Source organism: Rhea americana, unplaced genomic scaffold, assembly GCF_003343005.1.
Source record: "Rhea americana isolate MKP2758 unplaced genomic scaffold, rheAme1 scaffold_39, whole genome shotgun sequence".
Taxonomy (NCBI): domain Eukaryota; kingdom Metazoa; phylum Chordata; class Aves; order Rheiformes; family Rheidae; genus Rhea; species Rhea americana.
In genome coordinates, this window is record NW_028186523.1 from 6,329,097 (window position 1) to 6,354,622 (window position 25,526).

At 34.6% G+C, this 25,526-nt stretch overlaps 1 protein-coding gene across 1 annotated transcript in view; it reads right to left on the minus strand.

Annotated features, from left to right (window-relative positions):
• The window catches only part of SNTG1 (syntrophin gamma 1), a 337,973-nt gene that overhangs the window by 94,216 nt on the left and 218,231 nt on the right, over positions 1 to 25,526 (minus strand). The window contains exons 8-10 of the mRNA XM_085313521.1: positions 7,760 to 7,862; positions 6,238 to 6,320; positions 3,073 to 3,203 (exon numbers count right to left, since the gene is read on the minus strand). Coding sequence (XP_085169647.1) covers positions 3,073 to 3,203; positions 6,238 to 6,320; positions 7,760 to 7,862 — 317 coding nt within the window. The remainder of the gene's footprint in view (positions 1 to 3,072; positions 3,204 to 6,237; positions 6,321 to 7,759; positions 7,863 to 25,526) is intronic.

A 25,526-nucleotide genomic window follows, 5' to 3' on the forward strand; every position in this document is an offset into this window, starting at 1 on the left:
CAAATACGATTTTGCTATCACTCATCAAAAGTTGCAGGCATTTTATTGAAGCTACAGTGCAGGGTCTCAGGACTTCTCCAGGACTGCCTTGTCCCGGGCTGGTTATAACTTAACAGTCATCTAATGGTGAAACGACACTGTCTAACCTGTTTTGATTTAAGCTCTGTGAATATGTTAGGGAAAAGCCTGGCAAACCTAGGTGGTGAATTTGTAACAAGCRATAGCCCTGAGTGTTGGGGAGGCTTTTCTGCAAACTTTAGCTGAGAATTAATAAGAAGGAAACATGCTGTGATAAAATAACCCTTAGCCAACCCAAAACTGAGGCTGAAGAATGTACCCACACCATCTCATCTTTAGGAAATACCACAGTCTTTGTGGGAAAGCTCTCAAGACATTGGTGAGTCAACATAAACCAACCTCTTGAGGAAGATGGTAACAGGTTACTGTAGGACTTAGAGCAACACTGGAAGGGTGAGGATACTAGGAATGCTTTTTTTTGCCTAATCTTGGCAGAAATATAAATAAGGCTTTTCTGTATTAATTAGATAACTTGGACTATTAAACTGTTAAACTATTAGACTGTTAAAACATTATTCTTGTATAGTCTTAGCTCCATAAACAGCATGATCCCTTTTGCTTATAATGAGATTTTGATAGTAACACTTATACTACCGGCTGTTTTAGTAGCAATATTACAAGAGCAAATGGACGAAATATAGGCCTGCTTGTGGGGAAACTTGCAGGGAAAAAAATGGTGTTTACTGGTGAATACATGTGATTCAGTGCTCTGCAGCTGGTAAGTGTGTTTGCATGGAGGAACAGGAAACTTTGAACCATCAATGTCTGATGACAGGATAGRATGTAACATAATTCAATATTTTTCCCAGATTCAAACATCAGAGTTAAAAAAAAGAATGGTTGGAAGACATGATAGCTATACAATAAAGTCAGTGTTTATTACAAYCAACCTCACAATTAATAAGTCCTAAGTCCTATGTGCTTAACTTAAGAGTAAACCTTTCTAATTGGTAGAGATAGTAGAGATAGAAATAATGGAGCAACATACTCGGTAGCTATACACAGCTGTTCTTTCRTTAATGACCTGGAAGTTGGAACTTATAGAGGTTATATATATGTATGTATATTTGTATGTGTATATATATGCATATGCATATGTATATATAAATGAAGTTTTTATAGTAACAACTATATATATACACACACACACATATATATAAATGTTTAATTTGTAACATCTAATGTTTATAGGATCTACATATACTGCAACACATGGGCAGCATTTTGGAGCTTTTCTCAATTGCATTTGGATATGTCACAGAATTTATAAGAGCTTCATTTCTCTCCACCTTCCAGGAGACAATGAGGTCATATACATATGTATGTATATGTATATGTATGCATATATGGTGAAATTAATTAATACAATACTTAAGTATTTAGATCTCTTAATAATTATGATCTTATTTATATACCTTGCCTTGTTGGATTTTGTAGTACTTTCATTTCATTTTAAATGCATAACATTTGAAAAATAGCAATAACTCCAAAATATTCTTGTCTTCCATTCTGATTTCTATTAAGATTACTCTGATAACAATGGATTTACTAGAGAAATATTGAGTTAAACAATGACAAGCTGTAGGATCATATGATGCAATAAATCTAAAGCAGACTATGAGCTGCAGACAACTTTCACAGTGATTGGGAGATAAAATGGCAGTGAAATTCAACGTTAACACATGCAAAGTAATACACAAGGGAAAAAATAACCTAAGCTATATATCAGCAATGAAGAGCTCTACTATAGCTATTAACATTCAAGAAAGAGATGCAAGAGTTACTAGAAACAGTTCTCTGAAAACCATCAGCTCAGTGTCAGTCAGAACGCAGCAGGTTATTAAGAAGCATTAGAAAAAGAACAGAGAATAAAATGGAAAATGTTATTATGCCTTTWTATGAATCAGGAGGGATCCTGCTTATATTTCCCATTACCTTATCTGATAGAGGATATATTAGAATTAGGAAAGGAACAGAGAAGGTAACAAGGATAATCAGAGCTCTCTAAAAGGAGGTAACAACAAGGATCGTTCATGTAGGAAAACACAAGACAGAGATTYTGAATTGTAAAAAGGTCCATCGAAAATGCTTATGTAGTATCTCTCATGAAAAAGAGTYCAGGCACTGGGTCCACTGTCCTCCTCCTCCTCAGGGTCCAGCTGCTGATAGTCGAGGCTAGCTTGTCCGCAGCCTGGCTGCAGGACCTGGGCTTGGGCCACTGTGAAAGAGCTGTGGGCACCACCGCTTGCCAGCTCAGGCTGCCCAGTCACGCTCCTCGCCCAGTTTTCACCGCAGTCCTGCTTGCGTCTGCCCACATAACCGTCTGATTCAGGCCCCACCTGCAGACTGCCCTTCTGGCTCAACCTCAGACTTGCCTTATCTCTTGCACGATGCCCGAGGCTGCCCCCRAGGCTGCCCTGCTCCCTCAGGGGCAGTGGGTCGGACCCCTGTCCATGAGGACATCGCCTTATCTGGCCTCGCTGGCACGCGCCACACCTGGCTGCTCTTCCCTTGGGGAGCAGCTGGCCCTTGCTGCTCCCTAATAGCGAGTTTTTTTCCCCCAGAGAAAACACTAGGCGAGAGATTTAACACAAACAAAAGAAAACGCTTTTTAAAAACACGACATAATTACACTGTAGAGCTCAACGTCATAGCACRTTGCGAAGGCCAAAAGAAGAAGCTTTTGAGGATAGAACCATCAGTAGTTATTAGATATGATGACCTAAGTGCACGTGCGGACTGAGAGAGCTGCTGACCACCGAGTGCAAGTAGGAAGATCACATACCTTTCCCACAYATCCAGTCCTGGCTGACATTAAAGCAGAGTACAGGGCTCCAGAGATGGAGCTATGAGGACCATTAAGACATTTCCCATGTCCTGCATCTCCAACACTATGGTGGAGCTAATAATGCCATTCCTCTAAAAAGACAGATTCCTAAGAATTGTTACTTTGCACCAAGAAGTCAATAGTTTCAACGTTCTGAACTTCTTTACCTGCACAAATCTGATCCTGGGATGTATTGGGAAAAACGTGAATGAAGAAGTGGAATTAATCGGAGATCGCACCACCTTTTTTCCCACCTAAGTCCTGGGGATGCTGGCCACGAGGAACATGATAATGTATCCTGAAAAACATTTAAAAGGTCCTTCTCAGTTTTTGGTCTTCATTGTAAGTTCTCAGCAGATTTGAAGACAGAGAGAGATTTCAAAGACTTCATGTTTTATTTAGCATAGTCTTCACTTTCCCCAAATCCTTTTGTATCAGCTTTAGCTAGCACTAGAGTTTTTCACAAAAACAAACAAACAAACCTGTATTAACCTAAATATCAATATGCTTAGAGGAAGCATGAGGAACAGTATCATAAAAACCTAGAGAAAATAATTTGTATCATTTTATTGAGATGACTGAGGAACAAAAATGAATATTTACTACAGATCACATTATCAGATACTATTTTTTTCATTTGTATTTAGGATACAKTTTTTCACTAAAGTATTCACTATATAATCCTAATTCTTTGCTTCCTGTGGCCCCATACATATTTACATACACCTGTCTATGCTACTAAATTCACATCAAAGCCTGGTGCTTGTGAATGAAATTTATCCCATACGTTGAAAGTTGCTTATGCAAACTTACRTGCTTATGAATCAATATTTGAACTTGACCTATTTACACAAGGCATTATTCATAATAAAATTYAACTTAAACATGCCTTCTTCATATCTATGAAGAAAGAGTATTTAAATATCCACAGCCTAATTGCACCAGTGGTTTTTAATGAATGTAGACACTAGAATGTAGACACAAAGTCGTATATAAAACAATGCTGGTCAAGATGTTATTTCTTGAAGAAGCATGCATCTCTGGATGGAATATCTGAAATATATCGGTAAAATTATAGTTGCTGTACTTATACTTCTCCTTTTCCTCAGGCTCCTTTTTTTTTTCCTACCTGTATCTTCTGTAAAATAGATGTTTTATATATATGTGTGTGTGTGTCTGTGTGTGTGTGTATATATATATATATATGTATCTTATGATGTGATTTTCTATGAAGATCTATGGAGTTCTATGATCTATGGGGTGCTGAGATCTATGGAATCTAAGTTGAACTTTATTTTTACATATATGTTCATATATCTTTTATATATATAAAATAAAACAAAAAGACTTTTTTTTGTAGAGATAAGATCATTACAAACAATAATCTAGCTGAATAGCAGCGTTTGCGTAAGTAGATTCACATTCTTGAAACACTGAATTTCTAGTGAAATGTTGCATAGTTTCAGTCCAAATGAATAAATGATTAGGCAGAGAACCTAAGCTAGGACATTTTTCTGAATAATGTCTTGAATTTTAAGTGTTCTGTCTGCTTCTAGAAATCTTTTTTCYACTTTGATTAAGCTTAAGGAAAATGTTGAAATGCAGCAATAGCTTCAGATGTAAACTGTAGGTTTAGATCCAGCTGCAACACTAATCATAACCTCACATTTAGCTTTCCTAACCCTATGAGTTGTTGAAAAAAAAAATCTCATCTACTCCAAGTTTTTCTGAGTTAGAATTCTCMTTCATGTGAATTATTAAGGCTATAAGTTAAGACACAGACTATGACCATGAACCATAACGTATTCTYCAGAATCTCCTGGGAAAAAGGAAGGACCATAATTTAAGAGTTGTACACAATTTAGGAATTATGGATTATGTTTTGGAACATAGGGCTCATCTGGTTTTATGAAACATCCATTCTCCATTAAAAGGTCATATCTGAGGTAGGTCCCACACTCTGGTCTTCACTAGAAGAATTTAATTTAGGGATCACATGAATTACAGACTCATAATACCTAATTATATTATTGTAACTGAAAGAAAAAGATTTATGTTTCAGTAAATTARTAAACCAATTCAAATAGAAACTGTAGCTAATTTACATCAGTTTTGTCACTGAATTCCATAGAATTCATAAATGTAAGCATGATTTTTATCCTAAAAGCAAAATTAGAATTGAGGTAGCTAACAGGAAAAGCTTCAACAACCTTTTTGCATACATACATTGGCCGTTGAGATAAGCCAAGAAATGCARCTTCTAATGTTGTTGCATTTTAAATATTTTTATTAGTATTATCTGCCATGATTCTACTGTTTTTATCYCATTTTTATGCATTCTAGCTCCTAGACTTAAGTAGACTTAAATCTTAATGATTTCAGAATATAGTAAGATTTAAAATCTTTGCTATTGACTTTTGAGTGTCTGGTTTTCCTTTGTAAAAGTYTGCTTCTTAAATAGAATAGTTGGATAAGCTAGAATTTAGAAATGGTTAGGTCTACTGAACAATTCTAACATTTCTGGGTTTTTATATATCTGTAACMTATATGCTGTTTATTGGCTTATTTAATCAGTGCTTTTTATTTTATATAAGTGTTTTCATCCATCGCACAGAGGCTTTTTACATACCAAAAGCCTCTTTAGAGCTATATAAAATAACAGAAATTTTGTATTTCCTCAGAAAATTGTTAATAGCCATTTTTTGCACTGCAAAGGCAATAAAAGTATCTATTCCTAAAAATCTGAATACAGATCTGTATGTAGAATTTCATCCTAAAGGGACTTTCCTCTACAATGTTATCATTCTTTAGTAGTATTTGTAATACTAGCTACTAAAAGTAAAATGCACAAGCCTTAAAAATAGGCAAAAACATACACCTCAGTAATCTCCATTCCAAGAAAATGAAAGGCATATTCTTTTTTTATTGGAAGTTGAATGAAGTTTTACCAAAAAMTGTAAGTAGTATTTTAAATAAACATCTTGGAAAAAATGTTCTGAAAACGTTTTTTTGTCATTTTAAAATTTATCTAATTTAAGTTCCTATGCTATCCAAATACAGCTAGAAGAACAAACTTTTGTAAAATCCCTATTGCTCAGATAACAATAGTAATCACATCTATCAGAGCATAATCTCAGCTGGTCTGATTTGTCATAGTTTAATTCCTTAGCCATAGTATCCGGCAACTCTTTTTGCCCTCTATGGAACCGGCTATCTGTCTCCAGTATTAATTAGAGCTCCTTCTATGTTGCTGTCTTTTATTAGTTATTTCCACTTCATTACCAYGGTGCTATTTTTCTATAAAATCACATCAAGGAAATGTAAGCTCTTACCGTATTRTTAGGATGGTAGTTGAGATGCAAACCACTGTCACACAGTGGGGAAGATGTGCCGCTGCTTTGGTCACTGGGGGCACCTAATACAAATATGAATACAGAGAAAATTTTTCATTAATCTAGAATGTTATAGTTCAAGTTTTTGTGCGTGTATGTATATTCCTTCTCCCCACCTTTAAGTTTTGTCTGACATTAATATGTTTTCTCTGTTCAGCCCCATATTGTAAGTCAACATCCTAACCTCAAAYCTCTAAAGCTGCCAATATCTATCTTAAAGTTTGAGTGGAGTTTACTTTGAATCAAGAAACCCTTCCTTGGTGCTTTGCTAAACATATGTCAATACTCTGCTAGGTATGGAAGACAAAACAAAAGGTTTTGTAAAAAGGAAAGTGTGCACTTTCTCACTTGTTCTTCACTGGAAGGAACTAGTGAGACAATACCGTTGTTATATGCTAAGAATTTTACAGTTCCAGATGTTCTTGCAACAGTTTAGGAAATTATAGTGTTGCATTTGACGCATAACATATGATAGTTCCTATTCAAATGCATGCTTGTGTCCATTACTCTGTACTCTATATAGGATACTACATCTTTCATTAAAGAGGCAAGGAGCTATTGGGATATATTTTTATTTAAGAGTATGAAAATATTCTGGTGTTCTAAATTTTCTCTAGTCTTACTAAAATATGGTATGTGGGCAAAAGATAAAGACACTATTTCTACAAATGATTGTATAAGAAGATTATTTTTTTAACTCTGAGTTCTACGAACTGAAAATTGAAAGCTAAATAGTATTCAAATAAAATACTTATAACTTCCTTACTTAAAAGTTAAGCAATTAGCTTTACCCTTTTGGGAGATGTAAGCAGAAAGAAAATAGGTAGCACTAAAGTCTGAGGCCCACACATGCGTAGATGTTTAGGTATGCTGCAACTGTCTATAATTATGCACTCACACTTATAATGTAATATAATTAAGGGAAGGCAGCTGTCTCCACATGTTTCTCATGGGGCTAGTTGACTAAAACTCTGTTGGACTTAAACAAAATACTAAACAGCTAGATTAATTTATTTTTAGGTACAGAGACACCTCTACCAAAGCCTCTGATTGAATTTTAAATCGAGAAGTTAAGCCTTCCAAATATACAATCTTATTTTCATATGAAAAAAAAATCTTCCAAATTAAAATGTTCTCTGATGATGTCTGAAAACACTTTTTAAATACASTGCATCTGAAAGTAAGCTACTGTAAATTAACAGAACTGCATTGACTTAAGTGCAACTTTGCTGATTCACATCAACCGAGTGCGTGGTGGTTGGTCTGTCAAGCAAAGATAATAATCTTTTGCTTTAGGTGAATGTTAATACAGGACCTGGCAGATCATGCAGCTCATATTCAAGTCAACACCGGATGAAAAAGCTGCTGTCAATCACTCTCAACACACAGTAGGTTCAGAAATTGTAAGCCTTCCCATGTGCATAGAACAGAGTTTTCTTCTGGCCAAGTAATGAAGGCTTACATGCACAATCTTCATTCAGCGGCAGTTTGAGAAAAGCAGGTGCTCTTTTCAGGAAGGATACTGTTAGGGTCACTTCTTCCCCTGCATTGCGGAGGACCTGAACCTGCAGGGGGAATACAGACAGGCACACAACTTTCACATACCAGACCATAACTACTTTGCAACTCATTGCAATGATGTATTTTTACAGGAGAAAGTAAGAAGAAAGCTTGCTATGTGCTTATCTGTTGTGTGCCTCGTCACAAGCCGGTGACAGTGGTAGGGAAACTGGCCTCCTAATTAGCGCTGGCTGGTGCTATGACTGCTCCCTGACCTTGTTCAGCTGCATGCTTCCCTTTCTCTAYGTTCTAACATCATCTAAACCAGTCTGTATGTATTAAAAAAAAAATGTTTTTTTTTTTTTTGGCCAAGCTTATATCATAAATGTCCTACCAAAACAATAGCAGTACTTTCCACAGCTGTGCTATAATCCTATGGACATGTCTTTCCAATAGCTGAATAGTTAAATTTGGCCAAAACTCTACAGCAAGGGTTGTAAACCTAACCTTCCTGACAGCCACAGAGGAAAAGTACCTATTGTAAGCCTTAAGTCTTTGATAACTGTGAGCTTATCACAGGGTAGTTTGCATTTCTGAGTAGGAACACAAGCAAATCACCTATTCACCTACAAGTGCTCTTAGACCTCCTGTAGTCTCCTACAATTGCACCTGCTGTTCTTGTTCCCATCTTTAGTTTTTCCATAGTGTGTCTGAGAAATACTGCAAACCACACAGTGCTGAAGCGGACCTCCAGGTACTACCCCAGAGAGGCACAGCAGAGCCACAAGAGCACCTAAGCAAAACGTTGTACTTTCAAGCAGAGACTTAACATTGAAATCCCTTTATAGCAAGAGTGTGAAGACATGTCAGGTCACATAAATTGTGGATTTCAGCAAACAAATATCTTCGATCCTTCTTGCTTTATTACCCAGAAATTCTTAAAGGGTCAGTTTCACCTGGTCCTAGAAAGACTGATGATTGCACCATGCTCCTCCTCTAGCGACTGCACTTCTGGTGTGAAGTGCTGGAGAAATGTTTGGATGGCTATAAAAGAAGCTATAACATACCAGGCAAGTTTCTTGAACTAGCACATGTTTGTCCCATTTCTGCTATGTTTTCATGGTATTTGAATAACATACAAGTAACTTTTCTCTCATRCTGCTTCTTCTGAGAAAGCCTAGTAAATCAATTTATGGAGGATTACTGTTACACAGCAATATATAGGAACAAGCATATTGATAACCCATTCTGACTTAGTTGCATGCAATTATAATGGGATGCTTTCAAGTGGAGTTATTCCAGTATGTTAAGCTAACTTAAAGTAATTCTTCAAGAAAAATGTAAACTTTGATTCATACAAAATGCTCCCCATGCCACACTATASAGTTGCTATAGAATAGTAACAATCTGATGACAGCATATTTGATTCAGTATCTGAAATCCATTCTGAATTTTTAGGTTCTTTATTGTTTCTTTAAGATAACACAGTGGTTGTCAAACTATACTTTGCAACACAGTGTGTATATTTATATGAATGTGTGTGTAAATAAACACCTTTTAAGATATGTACAAATAAGTGGACAACATCTTTGAAAGAAGCTGAGTCAGTAAACTTTGCCCTTGATTTTTTCTTCTTCCAAGATTTAAACAAGCCACAAGTCTAGGCGATTTCATTTGATAACATTGTTCCATTAAGGCTAGAAGTTGCCATAAGCAGTCTACTGTGACCCTTTTCTCTTAACTCTCTCTCTCTCTCTCTCTCAAAACCTCTTTATCTCATACGAGAAAAAATTTAAGCTGGTTCACAATTTAGTTGAATTCAGCCACACTTATTTCACTAAAGTATATTTTGGAGTATATGAAGTGTATAATCCAAAAACTAAATGGATTTTTATCTGCAGAATAATTACATTTAAAAGAACTAAAAACAAAAAAAAACCACCCTACTTAATTATTATGACCAAGAAGACACATGAGCCCTCAATTCCATTTCGTTTACTTGCTAGTTATTATCAAAATCATTCTAGGAAATAATTCTAATAGAAGAAAATGAGATTTTAAATTAATTAATTAATCTTTTCAAGCTCTCTGTTAAAAAGTTTATTTTTATTTTAAATAAAAAGATGAATAATCACTGACCTGTTTTCAATCAAGCGTGACTTACAGGATTCATTTACCTTGTGTTCACATTCCTTCTTAGATTTCATGTACCATGCCACACTGTCACTTCTCCGTGCAGAAAAAGAATGAGGTATAATAGGAAATCTACTCTTACCAAGGAATGTTTTTATGGTATACCAGGGAAGCTCATGCTCATGAAAGGGAAATTAAYTGATATTTACAATWAAAAAAAAGATAAYAGTCAAAAGTAATTTGACTTGTTGTTACGGACAGTTATGTCTCCACATCATGGAAAAAGTAAATGTTGAAAACAACAACAGTCAAGTAGYCTGACTGGAAAATAAAATTCAGGTACGAATTCCTAGACCTTTACAGGTATGAATGGAATATTCTCCCAACAGTCTGAGTGTCTGATATATTAATTCTTTCTYCTCTCTCTCTCATTGCCTCCCACTAATTTAGATGAAAACTTTGTAGTGCTATGGTAAAATGAGGACTGCACGCAAATGTAGTGCTTGTTCAGACTTGCAAAATGTGTGTTGATGAAAAATGAATATATTTGTTCAAGGATATCCATGTTTATTTGAAGAATTGATACCATATTCCATGAGCAAGGCAATGATGAGTGCTTACCACTAAACCCACTTCAAGGAYAGACTGAAGAAATTGGTTGTTAATGATAGCATGATTTTTAGATAAATAAATAGATAGATATCTGTTCAACCATCYTGCTTTCTTAGTTAAGAGGGGGAAAAAAAACCTCTCACATTTATTCTGTATACATTGCCAATCAGACACTATTACTGACAATGTATRTGTCGGAAATTTATTGCAGTCATAATTCAAGAAACATTTCAAGTTTTCTTTTAACGTAAGGGGGAAGTAGACTTGTCAAAATTCTTTATACAGCCTTTATAGAATTACAGTATAGTCTCTGTTTTATAAGGAAACTTAAAGCTAAGTTGATCAGAGTAGCTAACTATTCTGATTTTTACCAGTGCCTGTTATATATAATACATAGCATAAAAAATGACTAAGGACTAAAAAGCTAAGGATTATTTTCTATATCCTGCAAAAATAAAATAAAATAAAATAAAATAAAGTTATATTAATAAATTACAGTCATTGAGAAAACTTTCAGGATTTTTCTGATTTGGCAATGTTTACTTGTATAATTATCTTAAATTTCTGATGTTTTAGTGTACAAATTTTTAAAAAGGTATTCTGCCAGGCTCCAATTCCAGGATAGGGGTTTATTGCAGAAGGCTGAACAGTGGCATTAAAGTGGTACCATCTTTTGTCAGAAAATTAAAAAAAAMCACCATTTTTTATTCTATAAAACCATTGGTACTTTCAAAAATAATTTTTACTAGGGACAGTGCTTACAATTGCTGACTGCTCACTGATTTCCTGTACCAATCACTTCCTTTTGTCAAATAAAGACTGTAACAGAATTTTTTTTTTCTTCTTTAATTATGAAGGTTTATGAGACTAAGTTGTAATKTTAATTCAAATCTACTAAAAAAAATCTCAGTCCTCTGGATAAGGCACATTATGAGTTTTTCAAGCACTGTTACAGGTCTGCACAGCACAAGATATGTSATTTAATTATTTAGCTTCTAGTCATTAATTTGTTGAGTATAATGAGCAGTGTCTAATGAAGACAGGGAGAAGTTGTAACACAAAGCAGCTCATCAACATCTCATCAACACCATGGCAATAACCACTCCTAGCCTCCTTATAAAATTCATATTATTGTCCTAACATAGCTCTGTGGATCTACTAGGTCTGTTATTTATAATTGCTCTGCACAAGCCTTTTAAAGGATAGGACTTAGACTGCAATTTTCAAGGCCTGATTAAAAGGGTGACTGAACTTAAAGTAAGTTTTTATCTCCTTRTCCTTTGTACCAGTAGTTCACTGATCACATTTCTAGTGAAAATGATCCAACACTGGGCAGAACACACTAGAGAAACCAGCACTTTGTATGTCTCATTTAATCTAGCTGCTTTACYTGATGAATTCAGTAAGTCCATGATGAATTGCTTTCTTTTAAAACAAAAGGGGCTATTTTAAGAAATGGTACTCCTATAATAATTGCACGGTCAAATTTCCAAAGACAATATGAGCCACAAAGAGCAATCCATATCAGTCCTGGGACTAAATCAGAGCCTTATCCCCACTCTGTATAAAAAACTTTTCAATATTAATGAATTATAGCTGTATGAGTATGTAGCTTCCAGTTCATCGCTGCTAAAAGGAAAAAAACAGGCATGAAAAAGATGTTTTCATTTTTTTCTGTCTAAATTTGTATGAAATCAAAATATTTTGAAAAATATTTTGAAAAGATGTAATTTGATCCAGCTTCTAAAGGAAATTTAGAAGGAAAATTAATTCTGAATAAAGGTGGACATTATTTCAAAAAATTTCAAAATAAACACACAGCAGCTTCTAAATTAGGACTCTTTTTCATCATATGCGAACTGTTGGGTGAACCTGAGATAAACTTATACGGCTAAATCCATGGAATCTTTTCCTGACAGATATTTCCACTGGAAGATATAACTCGGTAGCAGACCTAGCATTCCTAAGACCTAACAAGATGACATTCTGCCAAAGAAGTTATGGAAATGCCCCTTTGGAAGAGGCCTGTATGCATTTCACCTGATGATTTGGGAAACACTGCATTCTTGGTTGCAGAAAAWGCATGAGCAGACACCATTAAACAGATTTTCTCCTTCTCTAGAACACTCAAAGGTAATATCATGTTTTATTTCTAGGGGTTGTACTGAATACTYGAGAGGTAATTTTTTTCTATAAACKCCTACATTTTGGGTGTATTAATTCACCTGACTATGCCAGGTTTTCACTTTAATAGTTAATAATGAATAGTAGTAATATTTAGTGTGTTAATACAGTTATTCTATGAATTACATAAACAAAAGCAATTTAGTATTGCTAATACTATTGCTGTTATTAATGGATTTTGTTTTATTTTTTATTTCCTCTAACGCGCAATACTGCCCCTAAATTCCAGGTACTGTTTTAGATATCATATTTTTTTTGTTTTTATGTAGTTATTTGATGTGAGAAGAACTATCATTAAACACTATCAACAAACTTTCTAAAACAAAGTAGAAATTTACTACCAGGRGATCAAGAATTAATTTACTTCTGCTGCAAAGTACATTATATAAAGTGTGCATCTTTATGACTGAGGTGAGACAAGCAGTTGTTTTCCTATGAAGCAGTAGCTGTGCTAAATATTAGAGTTAGAAGTTCTGAAGCAACAGTGTTTATATTTGTGTTAAATTAATTGTAATGGCTGCAAAGGGTCATTTTGAAGGGGTGAATTTTATGATGGTGTGCGATAATACCAAATAAATTTGCTATATAATAATAATACTAATCTGAATTTTCAATAGTTTCCGTAATGATATTACCCTTTAATTTTATAAAAAACATTTGAAGTCCTAGTTCAAGAAAACATCTGCATATGTGCTGAAGTCTTTCTCAGTATATTCAGGAAAGCACTGAATCATGACATTCCTCTGACTTCAATAAGTATTCTTTCCTGAATAAGCTATAAACCTACTCTTAAATTACAAGTAAAATTTACCCACCAATAAAGTGGTAAAGACTAAAAGAGAAGACTCATATATTCCCCAAGATTTGCAGGYCTCCTGAACTGGAGTCAATTCCACTCCATATTGAACTTAAAGCAAAATCCATTTCTTTAATGAATACTTTGAATTATACACATCTGAAAAATAAAACAGAAGATACCTTCCTAGCCACTGTGCAGAGTTACACAGTATACTTTTCATCATCAACTCTGTAAGTAGATAACAGAATATTCATTGTGGTACACTGTCATAAAGSCTCAAGGTTAAAGGTTCAAGGCAAATACAGAAGTGCCTTGAAATGTATTTACTTTCAGATTCCTGTGATCTAATATTTATCACAATATATGCCAACAACAGAAGTCAATCTTCTATAAAATAGAATAAAATACAATAGTTAAAATAAATTCTATTTTATTAAATAGAATAAAATATAACAGCTAAAACTGTCACAGCTTTTCATCCTTTTCAGAAAATTTCTCTTATTGACTGACACAGCAAACTAAAAGACTATTTTACAATAGCAGTTTTACTCAGTCAGAAGAGCTGAAAATGTACTTTGATTTTACCATAAGTRTAGTTTTTTAACTTTTTGCTGTCTGGTTTCAAAACCTCTGTTAGATACTTCAAACCAAATGAGTTGTCCACTGAAACCAGGAGCTTCTTCAAACAAGGCTATAGGAAATRCAGGGCAGAATGGTGCATGAGACATGGCTGCAGGAAGACATGCTCTGCTATTCCGAACCCTCTACTGCATGGTCTTTCTCCAGGCAATCTTTTAAAAGATGGCTGGACGCTAACGTCGTATTGGTAGGACCTGATTCAAGGTAGCACTTACTCTGTGAACCCTCCARTTATGAAAACACTATATAAAGGATCATTTCGGAACAATACACACAAAGACTCAGGACTTGATGCCTTTTGGCAAGTCCYATCAGAATGACCATTTAGAAATAGGATTATTCCTAATTATGTCACAGCATTCATTTGAGCTAGACCATCAGGTGTCCTCTCAGACGCAGAATGTCATACAGTTGTCTTCTGGCTTCTGCCATTGATCTTTGCCCTACCTRTTTTCGCAGTCATACAGACTTTAGAGCACAGAGAACATGCGACCTCAAGAGCTGTATATAAAGTTTTAGTAAAAAACTAAGTGATCTGCATTTTGAAATAAAGATGTAATCAACTTTCCAGCCTATGTCCTTGAATGGACTACAAGCAAGCCATTTGCATTAGCTAACACTGAGAGACATCTACACAATTTGTTCATAAAAAATGACTAAAATAATGAGATGTAAGTAACACGTATAAGTGTAATGAGGAGGTAGGAGAAAGTGAATAATTTCAGAATTTATTGAAAATATAATTAATTCACACACAAATCCCCCAAAGCTTCCATCAGGAAACAGAGGACCAAGTATAGGCCACACAGGACACAGACTCTGTAATTTCTTTTCTAGGGCAAATCCAAAGGGAAAAGAGAAGTAAATACTGTCACTTTACTGATTATGTTTACAATCAAGTTTTTGAAAGAAAAATCTGYTTTTAAACTTGCACTTCAAAAACCTACGAAATAAGAGTATTTTCTAAGATGTCTAAAAGGTCCAACATCAGTTTTTTTAAGTCTTTAAACATTATTTTCCTCCTTAATCAGCATTAAAATGTTTAGAAATCTTTCAATCAGAATGGCAATAGACTGTAATAACTGTTTAGTTGCATGTTTATCCTTTCAAAATTAATATAGAAATATATCAGTAAAGGATAATGATGAAAACCTCTGAGGGAAAAAAAAATTGTAAAGTAAAAGCCTGGAAAAATGCTCTGGCAGCATTTTCCTTTTCTTCTTCCATTAATAATAGCATTATTAATAAAGATAATCCAGAAAATATATTGCTATAAGCAAAGTGCTTAATTTGCATYCTTAGGTCTTGTATCCTAATTTTCTGTTTTATTAAAAACTATATTAACTGGTCATCATARTTTGTAATATATCAAATCATTAGAAAGTCATCAGTCCAACACAAAAGCTATGTAAAGCAAGGAACTAGAACTTCATTTGCTAAAACTGACCTACAAAAACTGAAAACTCCATGACCTTAATAGTTCCTCATCCAAATATTTCATGATATTCTGAAAAAAGAGAAATTTAAATTCCTTAGATTCCTATTTTCTACCAGATTGAACATCACGGTACCAAAAAATGGGCTTTACTAAAAAAGTGGGCAAGAAAAAAGCACTTGATTGCTTTCAGTGATCTACTAGCATTTTCTCWGCCTCACCCGAGTTGAGCTTCAGTCTAAAGCAACAGTCTCTTCCAAACAGTGGGCTTGAGGAATGCTTCCCAACCTCTCTTTCATGGTCTACTAATGATCTTGGACTGTGGTCCATGAAAGAAACAAATATGCACACATACATTCTTAGCCATTCAGTTTTAGATTGAGTTATCTTTCAAAACAACATGAAATTGAGAGGGGAATTAGATACAGTATTTTGGTTTATAAAAGGATAATGCATAGTGCAAAGAATAGTATTTTGATTGTTGTCAGATTAATATTTTGTTACATAACACACTGTAATGTACACTGAATTCAATAATGTATATTGGAATATGCATAGTATGAATAAAATTGTATTTGAATATTCTGATGAAAGGATAAGCATTGAATGAATTGAAATTTCACTTATTTAATTTATAGACTTTACTTCAGTGTTAAAATCATCTGTAGTTATTTATGACAAGAAAATACCTAAGAAATCAAAAATACATCCCCAAAGAACCAGAAGTATATGCCACAGTTAGATCAGAGAAGTGCCTATCTTTATTTTTATATTACCTACTTCCTGAATGGCTCTACTTCTTTAGAATTACTCTTCTGAATAATTCGTGCAGTCATATAGTTTTAAGAACTCCCCTACTTTAAATTCTCATAGCTATTCCACTTTTAAAATGTTATTATCTATTCAACTTCTGAGCCCCTGCTATCTTTCCCTGCTAATTCATAAATAGACATTTTTGTAATTATATATTTAATGAGTTCCAAACAACTGTCTAAAAGGAATCAAGTAAATCCCTTAGTAATACTTGAAATGTTAGGAATAGCATAGAATGGCTCCTAGCATGGTTGAAACAAAATAGTATTTTTTGAATAATTTAAGATATGAAATCACAAACTTGAATTCTTTTGGACAACAGGAAGCATTACGATAGCTTTCCAATTATAAATTACAACTGCATGGGACTGATACAATCATCACCATGTATCTAGCTAGACTACTCAATCCCCCCATCTGTCAAATATTTTAAATAAATCAAAAWTTTGTTTCAACTAGTTACATTGATATGCATACTGCATCTTCTACTGATATTATATGCATTCATTACAATAATAYGTATTTGTATGGACCTCTCATTTATATGATCACTCTGAAATTTACCTATGAGCCAGATTTTGTTTGGGATCGGTTCCATTGCCACTACTCAAATCAAATATTGATCAAAGCTACTTTGGATGTAATGTGTGATAAAAACAACAATAAAACAAAACTCCTACTGAAATGCAAGAACAATTTATACCAGTGTTATTACAACATCTACAGATTTCTACACAGCTTTGCCAAAAGGTTGCACGGCATCCAGGAAAAACATAACAAGATTACTTCATCTTGGACAGAATCCAGTTAACAGTAGTCTAGCCAAGGCACTTAAATTTTGTCATAGGCATTTCAGTAGAGAAAAGTATTATGCAAGTACATATACAATAAGAAGTAGCAGAACTCTTGATCATAGTTACAGAAACTGTGATGGGCCCCAAGTTGACCAAGACTGGAGACAGATATAATGAAGCTCAGTTTAACGAGTGTTCAGTTTTCCTTGAAGTGGAAATTTCAAAACTCACTTATTAACACTCTTTGTAAAAAAAAAAAAAAAAAAAAGCTCAGTTTAACGAGTGTTCAGTTTTCCTTGAAGTGGAAATTTCAAAACTCACTTATTAACACTCTTTTGTAAAAAAAAAAAAAAAAAAAAAAAAAACACCTTTAATTGGATAAAAATCAGAACTACTGAGTGAGAAAAATTAGATAAGCATACCTCATGCTCATTATGTCTTTTCAGAATTAGGATATTTTCCTAAATCTTACAAATTCTACAACTTTGGATGGCTCTCAGGGTTGAACTCTCACACTATCTGGTGAGTTGCTACAGGAGCCTCCTTTCCGTCACCTCTGGAGACTGTCTGGGGTCAGCTTCCCTGCAACAAAGCTTATTGTTCTACTACAGAGGTTTTTCAACCTGCARTCAGGCTGCAAGCTTCCTACAGACTCTCTTTCTCTCCCTGAAAGCTACCTCCTGTATCCTGAAAAGATATCCAAACTAAATATTTTCAGCAAGTTCAAGGAAAAAAAGCTACCAAGTCAAAGTAAAATCCTCAGTTTTTCTTATGTGCACCCAGCTGTGCTTTTAAGGGAACATACAAGCTATAGCAAGCGGGAAACAAACTATTATTATTTCTATTATTAGATCTATTATTCATCATAGAATTACTCATCAAAAGCTAGATTTAGAATCCAAAATAACACTTTTCTTTTGTTTTTAAGTGTGCTTACAGTTAGATGAACAATAGGCTATCCCCCACCCGCCTATGGAGAATTTCTCATGTTAGGCAAAAGGTATATTGGACTTTACAATAATCAGAAATTAACTGCAGCAGGAGGCTGAGATTGTTTTTTCTTTTCCTCTCAGCTACATGCTATGGAGAATATTCAGGAAAAAAACCTGTCAACACTTGAAGAACAATTAAGTAATCTCCAATGGCTTTGCATATAGCTTCTTCAGAACAAAGAACAATTAGTGCCTGCCTTCAAAGATCCAATTTTACATCCAATGATGTAAAAATCAAAAAAAAAGTTTTTAAACAAAATGTATACCATATTTTAATGCACAGAGCATACATGGAAATTCTTCCTATTCATCATATCTGCATAACATCCTTTTGAAATCTATCTTTATTATTCATGCAAATAGTATAATTTTAGTAGTTTTTAGTCCAATATAATAAAAAAGTAAGAATAAACCAAAACTATAACTTACTAATTCTCTGTAGCAACAATTTCTTGGTATTGTGATTTTCTCACAGGCCTTTCAGATACTGAAAGACGGATCAGCTGAGACTGGTATGAAATAGAGTAAACAGTTACAGGAGCAGCCCGACTATCCTGCTTAGCCAGTGGATGGCATCTACCTAGACTTCGGTGGTGTTTTTGAAACATTCATCCTTCTATGGCCAAGAGCCAGCAATGTGCCCTTGTGGCCAAGAAGGCCAATGGTCTCCTGGGGTGCATTAGGAAGAGTGCTGCCAGCAGGTSGAGGGAGGTGATCCTGCCCCTCTACTCAGCCCTGGGGAGTCCTCATCTCGAGTCCTGTGTCCAGTTCTGGGCTCCCCAGGACAACACAGACATGGAGCTACTGCAGAGAGTCCAGCATAGGGCTACAAAGATGATCAGAGGGCTGGAGCACCTGCCCTATGAGGAGCGACTGCGAGAGCTGGGCCTCTTCAGCCTGGGGAAGAGAAGACTGAGGGGGGATCTTATCAATGTGTACAAGTACCTGAAGGGAGGGCGTCAAGGGGATGGGGACAAACTCTTTCCAGTTGTCCTGTGTGACAGGACAAGAGGCAATGGGCAGAAATTGAAGCACGGGAAGTTCTGCCTGACTGTGAGGGGGAATTTCTTCGCTGTGAGAGTGACGGAGCACTGGCACAGGTTGCCCAGAGAGGTTGTGGAGTCTCCTTCTGTGGAGATCTTCGAGGCCCGCCTGGATGCAACCCTGTCTAACATGCTCTAGGTGACTCTGCTGAGCAGCGAGGTTGGACCATTTGATCTCCAGAGGTCCCTTCCAACCTCAACCATTCTGTGATTCTGTGATTCTTTGAAAGCATTTAGATCTATTCAGAGAAATTTAAGAGACAATCTCTTGAATTCAAACAATTAAGCTTATTTAGGTTACAACATATTATCATATATGCCATACTAAATACTCTATCATAGATTTTCCTGATTACTATTAAGCAAGTTTTTGACTATGAGGTAATAATCTGCAGAAAGACAAATTACACTGGAATATCACTTCCTGATGCTAAGAGCTAGCACAAAAACACTGAATGCTGAACACAGGCCAGAGCTTCACTCATGAAATTACTGACAAACTCAATGGGAAAACCAACACAACAGGTAATAATATCAACATCTCATATACAAAACATTAAGATTTTGCTTGTGTTTTGAAGGCATTATGGCATATAGCCCGTGATAAAGGATTCACAAGTCTAGAAAAAAATATGTATAGTGTATTAGCTACTTTAATCAAAATTTCAACACATTTGAGCATAAAATCCTAAGGTGAACTGAACAAAATATTGAGCATGCCTTCCCAAAAGCAGTATTTCAGCATTTATATTCAGACTTAGTCACTCTAGAGGCTCCATACCCTACACAAAGTCTCATAAAATATTCAGAATAAAGAAAAAGGCTGAAAACATTATTAATGTTATATTAAGAACACTTGTTTGTATCAGTTATATTCTAACTGATTCACAGAAGAAACAAATTTGTAACATATCTGCATGATTCTTAGATCTAGCTAAGACTAGATTGGAATAAATATGACTATGAATGCTTTTATGAAAAGAACTATTTTTCTCATGCTAGAATAAGTGACGCTAAAAGCAAAAGTTTAAGAGTGAATGTTTTGCTTTTTCAACAAAATTCTCTTAAGTAAGGTTGAACATGGAAATGTTCTTCTAGTTAGGTATAAGAGAAACTGGACACTAACTTGGAATTAAGGTCTYCAAATTTTGCAGGTAATGTCTGCTCCTCAATAAGAGAAAATAATTTTATTGAAATTCTTTATTTTGAGGCATTTTGAGTTCTTTGTTTTCACARTTAGATGATATGGCACTTTTTATATTTTTTCATTATAGCAATGAACAACAGAGTCTACGCTCTATAACTATAGAGTCTGAAGTTTCTAGCTCTGAATAACAAAACACTGAAGCAACTTGCTGATTTATAAAACATATGTGAATCTCCTGCTCATTCAGTCAAACTATTCACACTTCAAATTTATTCCAAAGTGCATTCACAATGGAGTTCTATTTGAAATTTTTAATACATTTACTAAATAAATAAATTTTGTTCTGTATGATGTTGAGGTCATTAGTAATCAAAATGCGTAGATATTAGTAAACTACACAAAATAACTGGTATTTTTCTGCTCCTAAAGCTTCAAGATGGAAAGACACCCAGTTAGCACAGCATTTTGAAGTACATCCTTAACTTTCTAAATCTATTCTGAACAGAGAAAGACTTAAGCATTTGCTGCATTGCTTTTTGAAAACATGGCTGGAACTGCTTGTGTGACTAGGCAGAGCTCCAATTTGGGGTGAAAGAAAGATCAGTCCCAGAATAAGGGTTTGCTCACAGTAATCTGCAAGACTGGGGTCAAACACCCAGGCAATAGCAAATTTCACATTTACATACTCAATATAAAATTTGCTGTTGGCAAATATGACCTTAACATTTACTTTTCATTAATAGTCACACTAATCAAGCACCAACTCAGAAATGCTCAAGAAAATGAACATGAATGGGCTTAAAGAGTTTGAAATCAAAGTTTAGTTCCAAATTTGAATAAATATTAATGTAGAAGCCTATTGCTATTTGTTCAGCTCTAAATGTTATCAACTTCACAACAACATAAAGCATAATTCTTAGACAAATTTTTATTTGAAGTAATGTTTCAGATTAACATATTCTCTGCTAAGCTTCTTGGCAGCTCAGAATCTAATCTCAGAGTAAGATATTTTATTTTATCAGAGAACACAGTGGTAAATTTTCAGCTGAGAAAATGCATAAGAACATGTTTTTTGTGATACAATGACAACTTTTCTGTCATAGAATAATTATACTACTGCATCTAGCTGAAGATGAGAAACAGACTTTATTCACTGTAAATATTTGCAAAAAAATAAAGTCAACAATTTTGCAAAGCACTTACATTCATACTTTTTGGTATTTATATATGTATGTGCGTGTATTTGCTGAAACTGGATCTGACACAGTTATCAGGTAATGTGAAATATCCATGAACAATATTGCCTCAAAAATTTTAGGACCATTTTCATTAGGATCCAAATTTTAAGGGGTTTGGCAACAAACAGTTTGGAGGTAMTCACACTGGATATTAATGAAATGGAGGATATTTACAGAGATTTAGCAAAGGAAAGAGATTAGCAAATAATTCCAAAGCACTGAAAAAAAAAGCTGAATTTGTGTTTCAGTATAATTACAAAAATGTGCTGAATTACAGGTTTATCAGTTTATAGCAAGAGGTCTTCTTGACTTTCAAAGTTAAGCAAAAATCTGATCTATTCATCTAAAATGATCAGATTAGCCAGAATTCACATTTAATGTTATCTTATTCCAACTCTCATTTTACCTTTTTTTTCCCCATTTTCCTAATTAGGCAATAATCCCACAGAAATCTTCTCTTGCAAGCAGTTAATTACCATTTGAGACTGTAATAGCTTCCAAAATCCATGATTTATATACAGTTAAAAAGAGTGGATGTGTTTTCTGAAGCAAAACTTGCATGAGAAAAACAAAATGCTCTTAAAAATTCTGTTACATTGATGCTAGATGAATATGTCAGAATATTAGCAAATGAATGCACGAAGTAMAGGCCTCAGCTTTAGAAATTCTAGGCCCCTCAGACCTCAATAATTTTAGATAACAATTTTGTCTGTGCTGTCAGATGCTACAAAATTCAGCAAATAAGCAAAACAGTGCTGATAATACTTAAAACAAAGCAATCAAGGAATAGCCATACAAAAAGAAGATTCAAAAATTTCTTCTCTTCTATTTAGATAACATTTACTGGTTGAAATATAAAGATTTTGACAACTACTGATATATTAAGAGCTGTAGTAGTAATTGTTAGAGTAAAATTTGAAATGCCTAGTCATTGCCAAATTCCAAAGTTCCAGATGGTTTTTTTTGGGAAAAAAAAAGTAGTTCTTTGTCTCAAAGATTTGTTAYTGTTGTCATTGTTGTGCAGTAGATTCATTTTGCTCTAAGACCACACATATTGTTTGATGGAAGGATGAATAATATAAATCAATATAGATTAATATAAAAATAATATTTTAATAATTTTTAAATCTGTTTTTTCATCTGTTAGCAGATGCTAGGAAAATGCTAGGTCTCACCCACGCTTCTCTCCCTGATCAGTAATTCAGAAATAATACATGGTGTCTTGAAATACACAGGTGATTTTGAATGAGTTCTGTATTAGATTTTCATGTAAATACAATAGCATAAAAGATGTTAATAACCCTTAAGACGACTGAGAGATGGTGAAGATATTATGAAGATACGATGTCTGTCTATCCAAGTAATATGTAAATGCTCTATATTCAGAATACTATACAAGTAGGTAAGAGATATTCAGGGAATATTCAGTTTCAATATTCAGGGAATCCAGAAATACCCTTACCAATTCTGATCAAAGTATTCCCTTGGACTTTGCTCTTAATGGGTCAGCATAATTAGAACCTTTGAAATATTCTGAATCAGTATTGGCTTGACAAGGGCATGTGAAGTAGAACAGAGCTATGTACATTTAGTAGACCTCATTTAATGATATATGTCATTACCCTGGTAACGATGTTTCAGCCTGTGATCACTGGCTGCTTCCATTTAGATCAAAAAAATACTAATGGTACAGCGAGGCAACAACCACTGCAAGTCTTTGCACTAAAATCTAAAAAATGGATAATCTTCATAAATTTTAATCAATAATTTCTTGCTTCTGCCATCACATCTCTACCAGAGTTTTTCTTGTGATCTGTGAAACTCTTACTGCTGTACCAGTTGCACTGGGCACTGCCTTGCAAAACAACTAGTGGAAGACAGGAAGCACCAATTCGAACTTGGAGACAACAGTACTATCAGGGCAACACTAAGAAAAAAGAATACATCTAGAAAATAGGCCCAGTGCTGACATACAGATACCAAAACACCAGTACCATACTGTACCATACTAGTGGCTGAGAAGTATGGGGTGGGCCATCTGGAAACCTCCATGTATCTGGCTGGAACAGTCCAACACTGGATACTATTGAAAAATATATAGGATCCATTCTCCTTTCCTCTTCCTCCTCCACCGAACAAACTGTTAAAAGACAAAGACCCATTGTAGAGAAAAAAAAAAAAAGACCTAAAAATATGTACAGGTGTTAGATAACCCCTGGATGAAAAGTTACTTCCCTGCACCCATCTGATTCTGCTAGAGCCAGAACAATGACAATTCTGAAGAGTTAAATCAGATACTGTAACTTCAGGAAAAAAAGTCAGAAGACTCTGTGTTTGTGCATGTGTTTATGCACATTTGCACTTCATTGAGTATGCCTCTTATCTGTGATTCCTTTTGGCTAACTAAGTAATTACACGCCCTCTATTTTGTCCAACATGCCCTCTCTTTTGCCTGATATGCTTTCTTGGGCCCCTGTCAAGACAGAAGAAATGCAGAGGTTGCCTTTTAGAGGTCAGCATTTGCTATCAGTCAGCAGTCAACAGCACATGGTTGTTTTCATTTGTTTATAGAAATTACTGTTGTTACATACCAGACAGTATTTTGTAGACCATATGGCTAACCGAAAACTTTTTTAATAGTGACAAGAGATGATAACTGTTATAGAAGGTTTCTTTTTTCCAATATTAATTTTTTTTGAACTTACAGAATGCTTTGTGTATGTTTGTTGCCTCTTCCTTCGGGTGGCCCTYGGTGCTCTTTATGCTGTTCATGTCTAGTCTCACTAGATTACTGAGTAGTTATTCCACGTAAAACAAAAAACTCAAAACACCTTGCCTAAGTGCACTGTGTCTTTTTAAACATAAACTACCCACACAAAAAGATTTAAAATATTGGAGCTCTGATGCTCACAAGCATTTTCTTAGTTTTTGATTATTGTATAGTATTGTATTTGTGCATAGCAAAGTAAAGCAAAGTGGAATCCCTGTACCAAAGCCCAGCTGAGGTACATCTTGGTTGAAAGATGCTGTACAGAATAAAATCTTTCCAAAAGGATTCTGGAGGGAAAAATAGAAAAACACATAAACAAACCTTAAAAAACTTTGATTTGCTTCATAAGGAAGCAGAAAAAAACATAAAGCACATCTGATGGTATACACTTTAAAACCTCTGCTCAACCATCGATTTTCTTTGCTCCACAGAAGCTCAGGCTTTCAGCATTAACAGAACCGCACGCCACAGGAGGAAGTAATGGCAGTTATTTGAAGTATGTCACACACTAATTGCTGATTCTCCCTTTCACTCCATCCCACTAAACCCCAACAGATTTTTCGTTTGCTTTGAGGACTGTAGCTATGTAATAAGGAAGCAACAATATTAATTATACAGGCTCAATATTAGTCATAACAAGACTTTTTTRTTCCTTTCTATTACAAATTACTAGTACAGATGAGTGCTTTTATGAGATATATTCTTCATAAAATAACCAATATATCTACAAGTATCTTGAGAAAAATAAATGAAAACATAAATTAGGAAAACATACAACACAGACTGGTTTATTTTAAAAGTACAATAGCATAGTACTTGAATAAACCCAAGCCTTTACTGATTTTAGCATATATTTCTTTATTTAAGCACTGAAAAACATAGCTAGAAACAGATGAGAAAAGTGTCTGAATACATATAACACTTYTGCTCCAAAATGTATCCTAATACAAGGRATTCCTACTACATGGAATAAAACAGTAACCTATTTAAAGCCACTAGGGTTTYTTTCCACTTGATATACACTCACTCTAAACTAATGCTGAAATACTTAACAGATTATTGTTAGCTCCAAATTTAATGAATAAAATAAGGAGATTGTAATTGAGATGTTCTCAGCTATAGATGCAGCT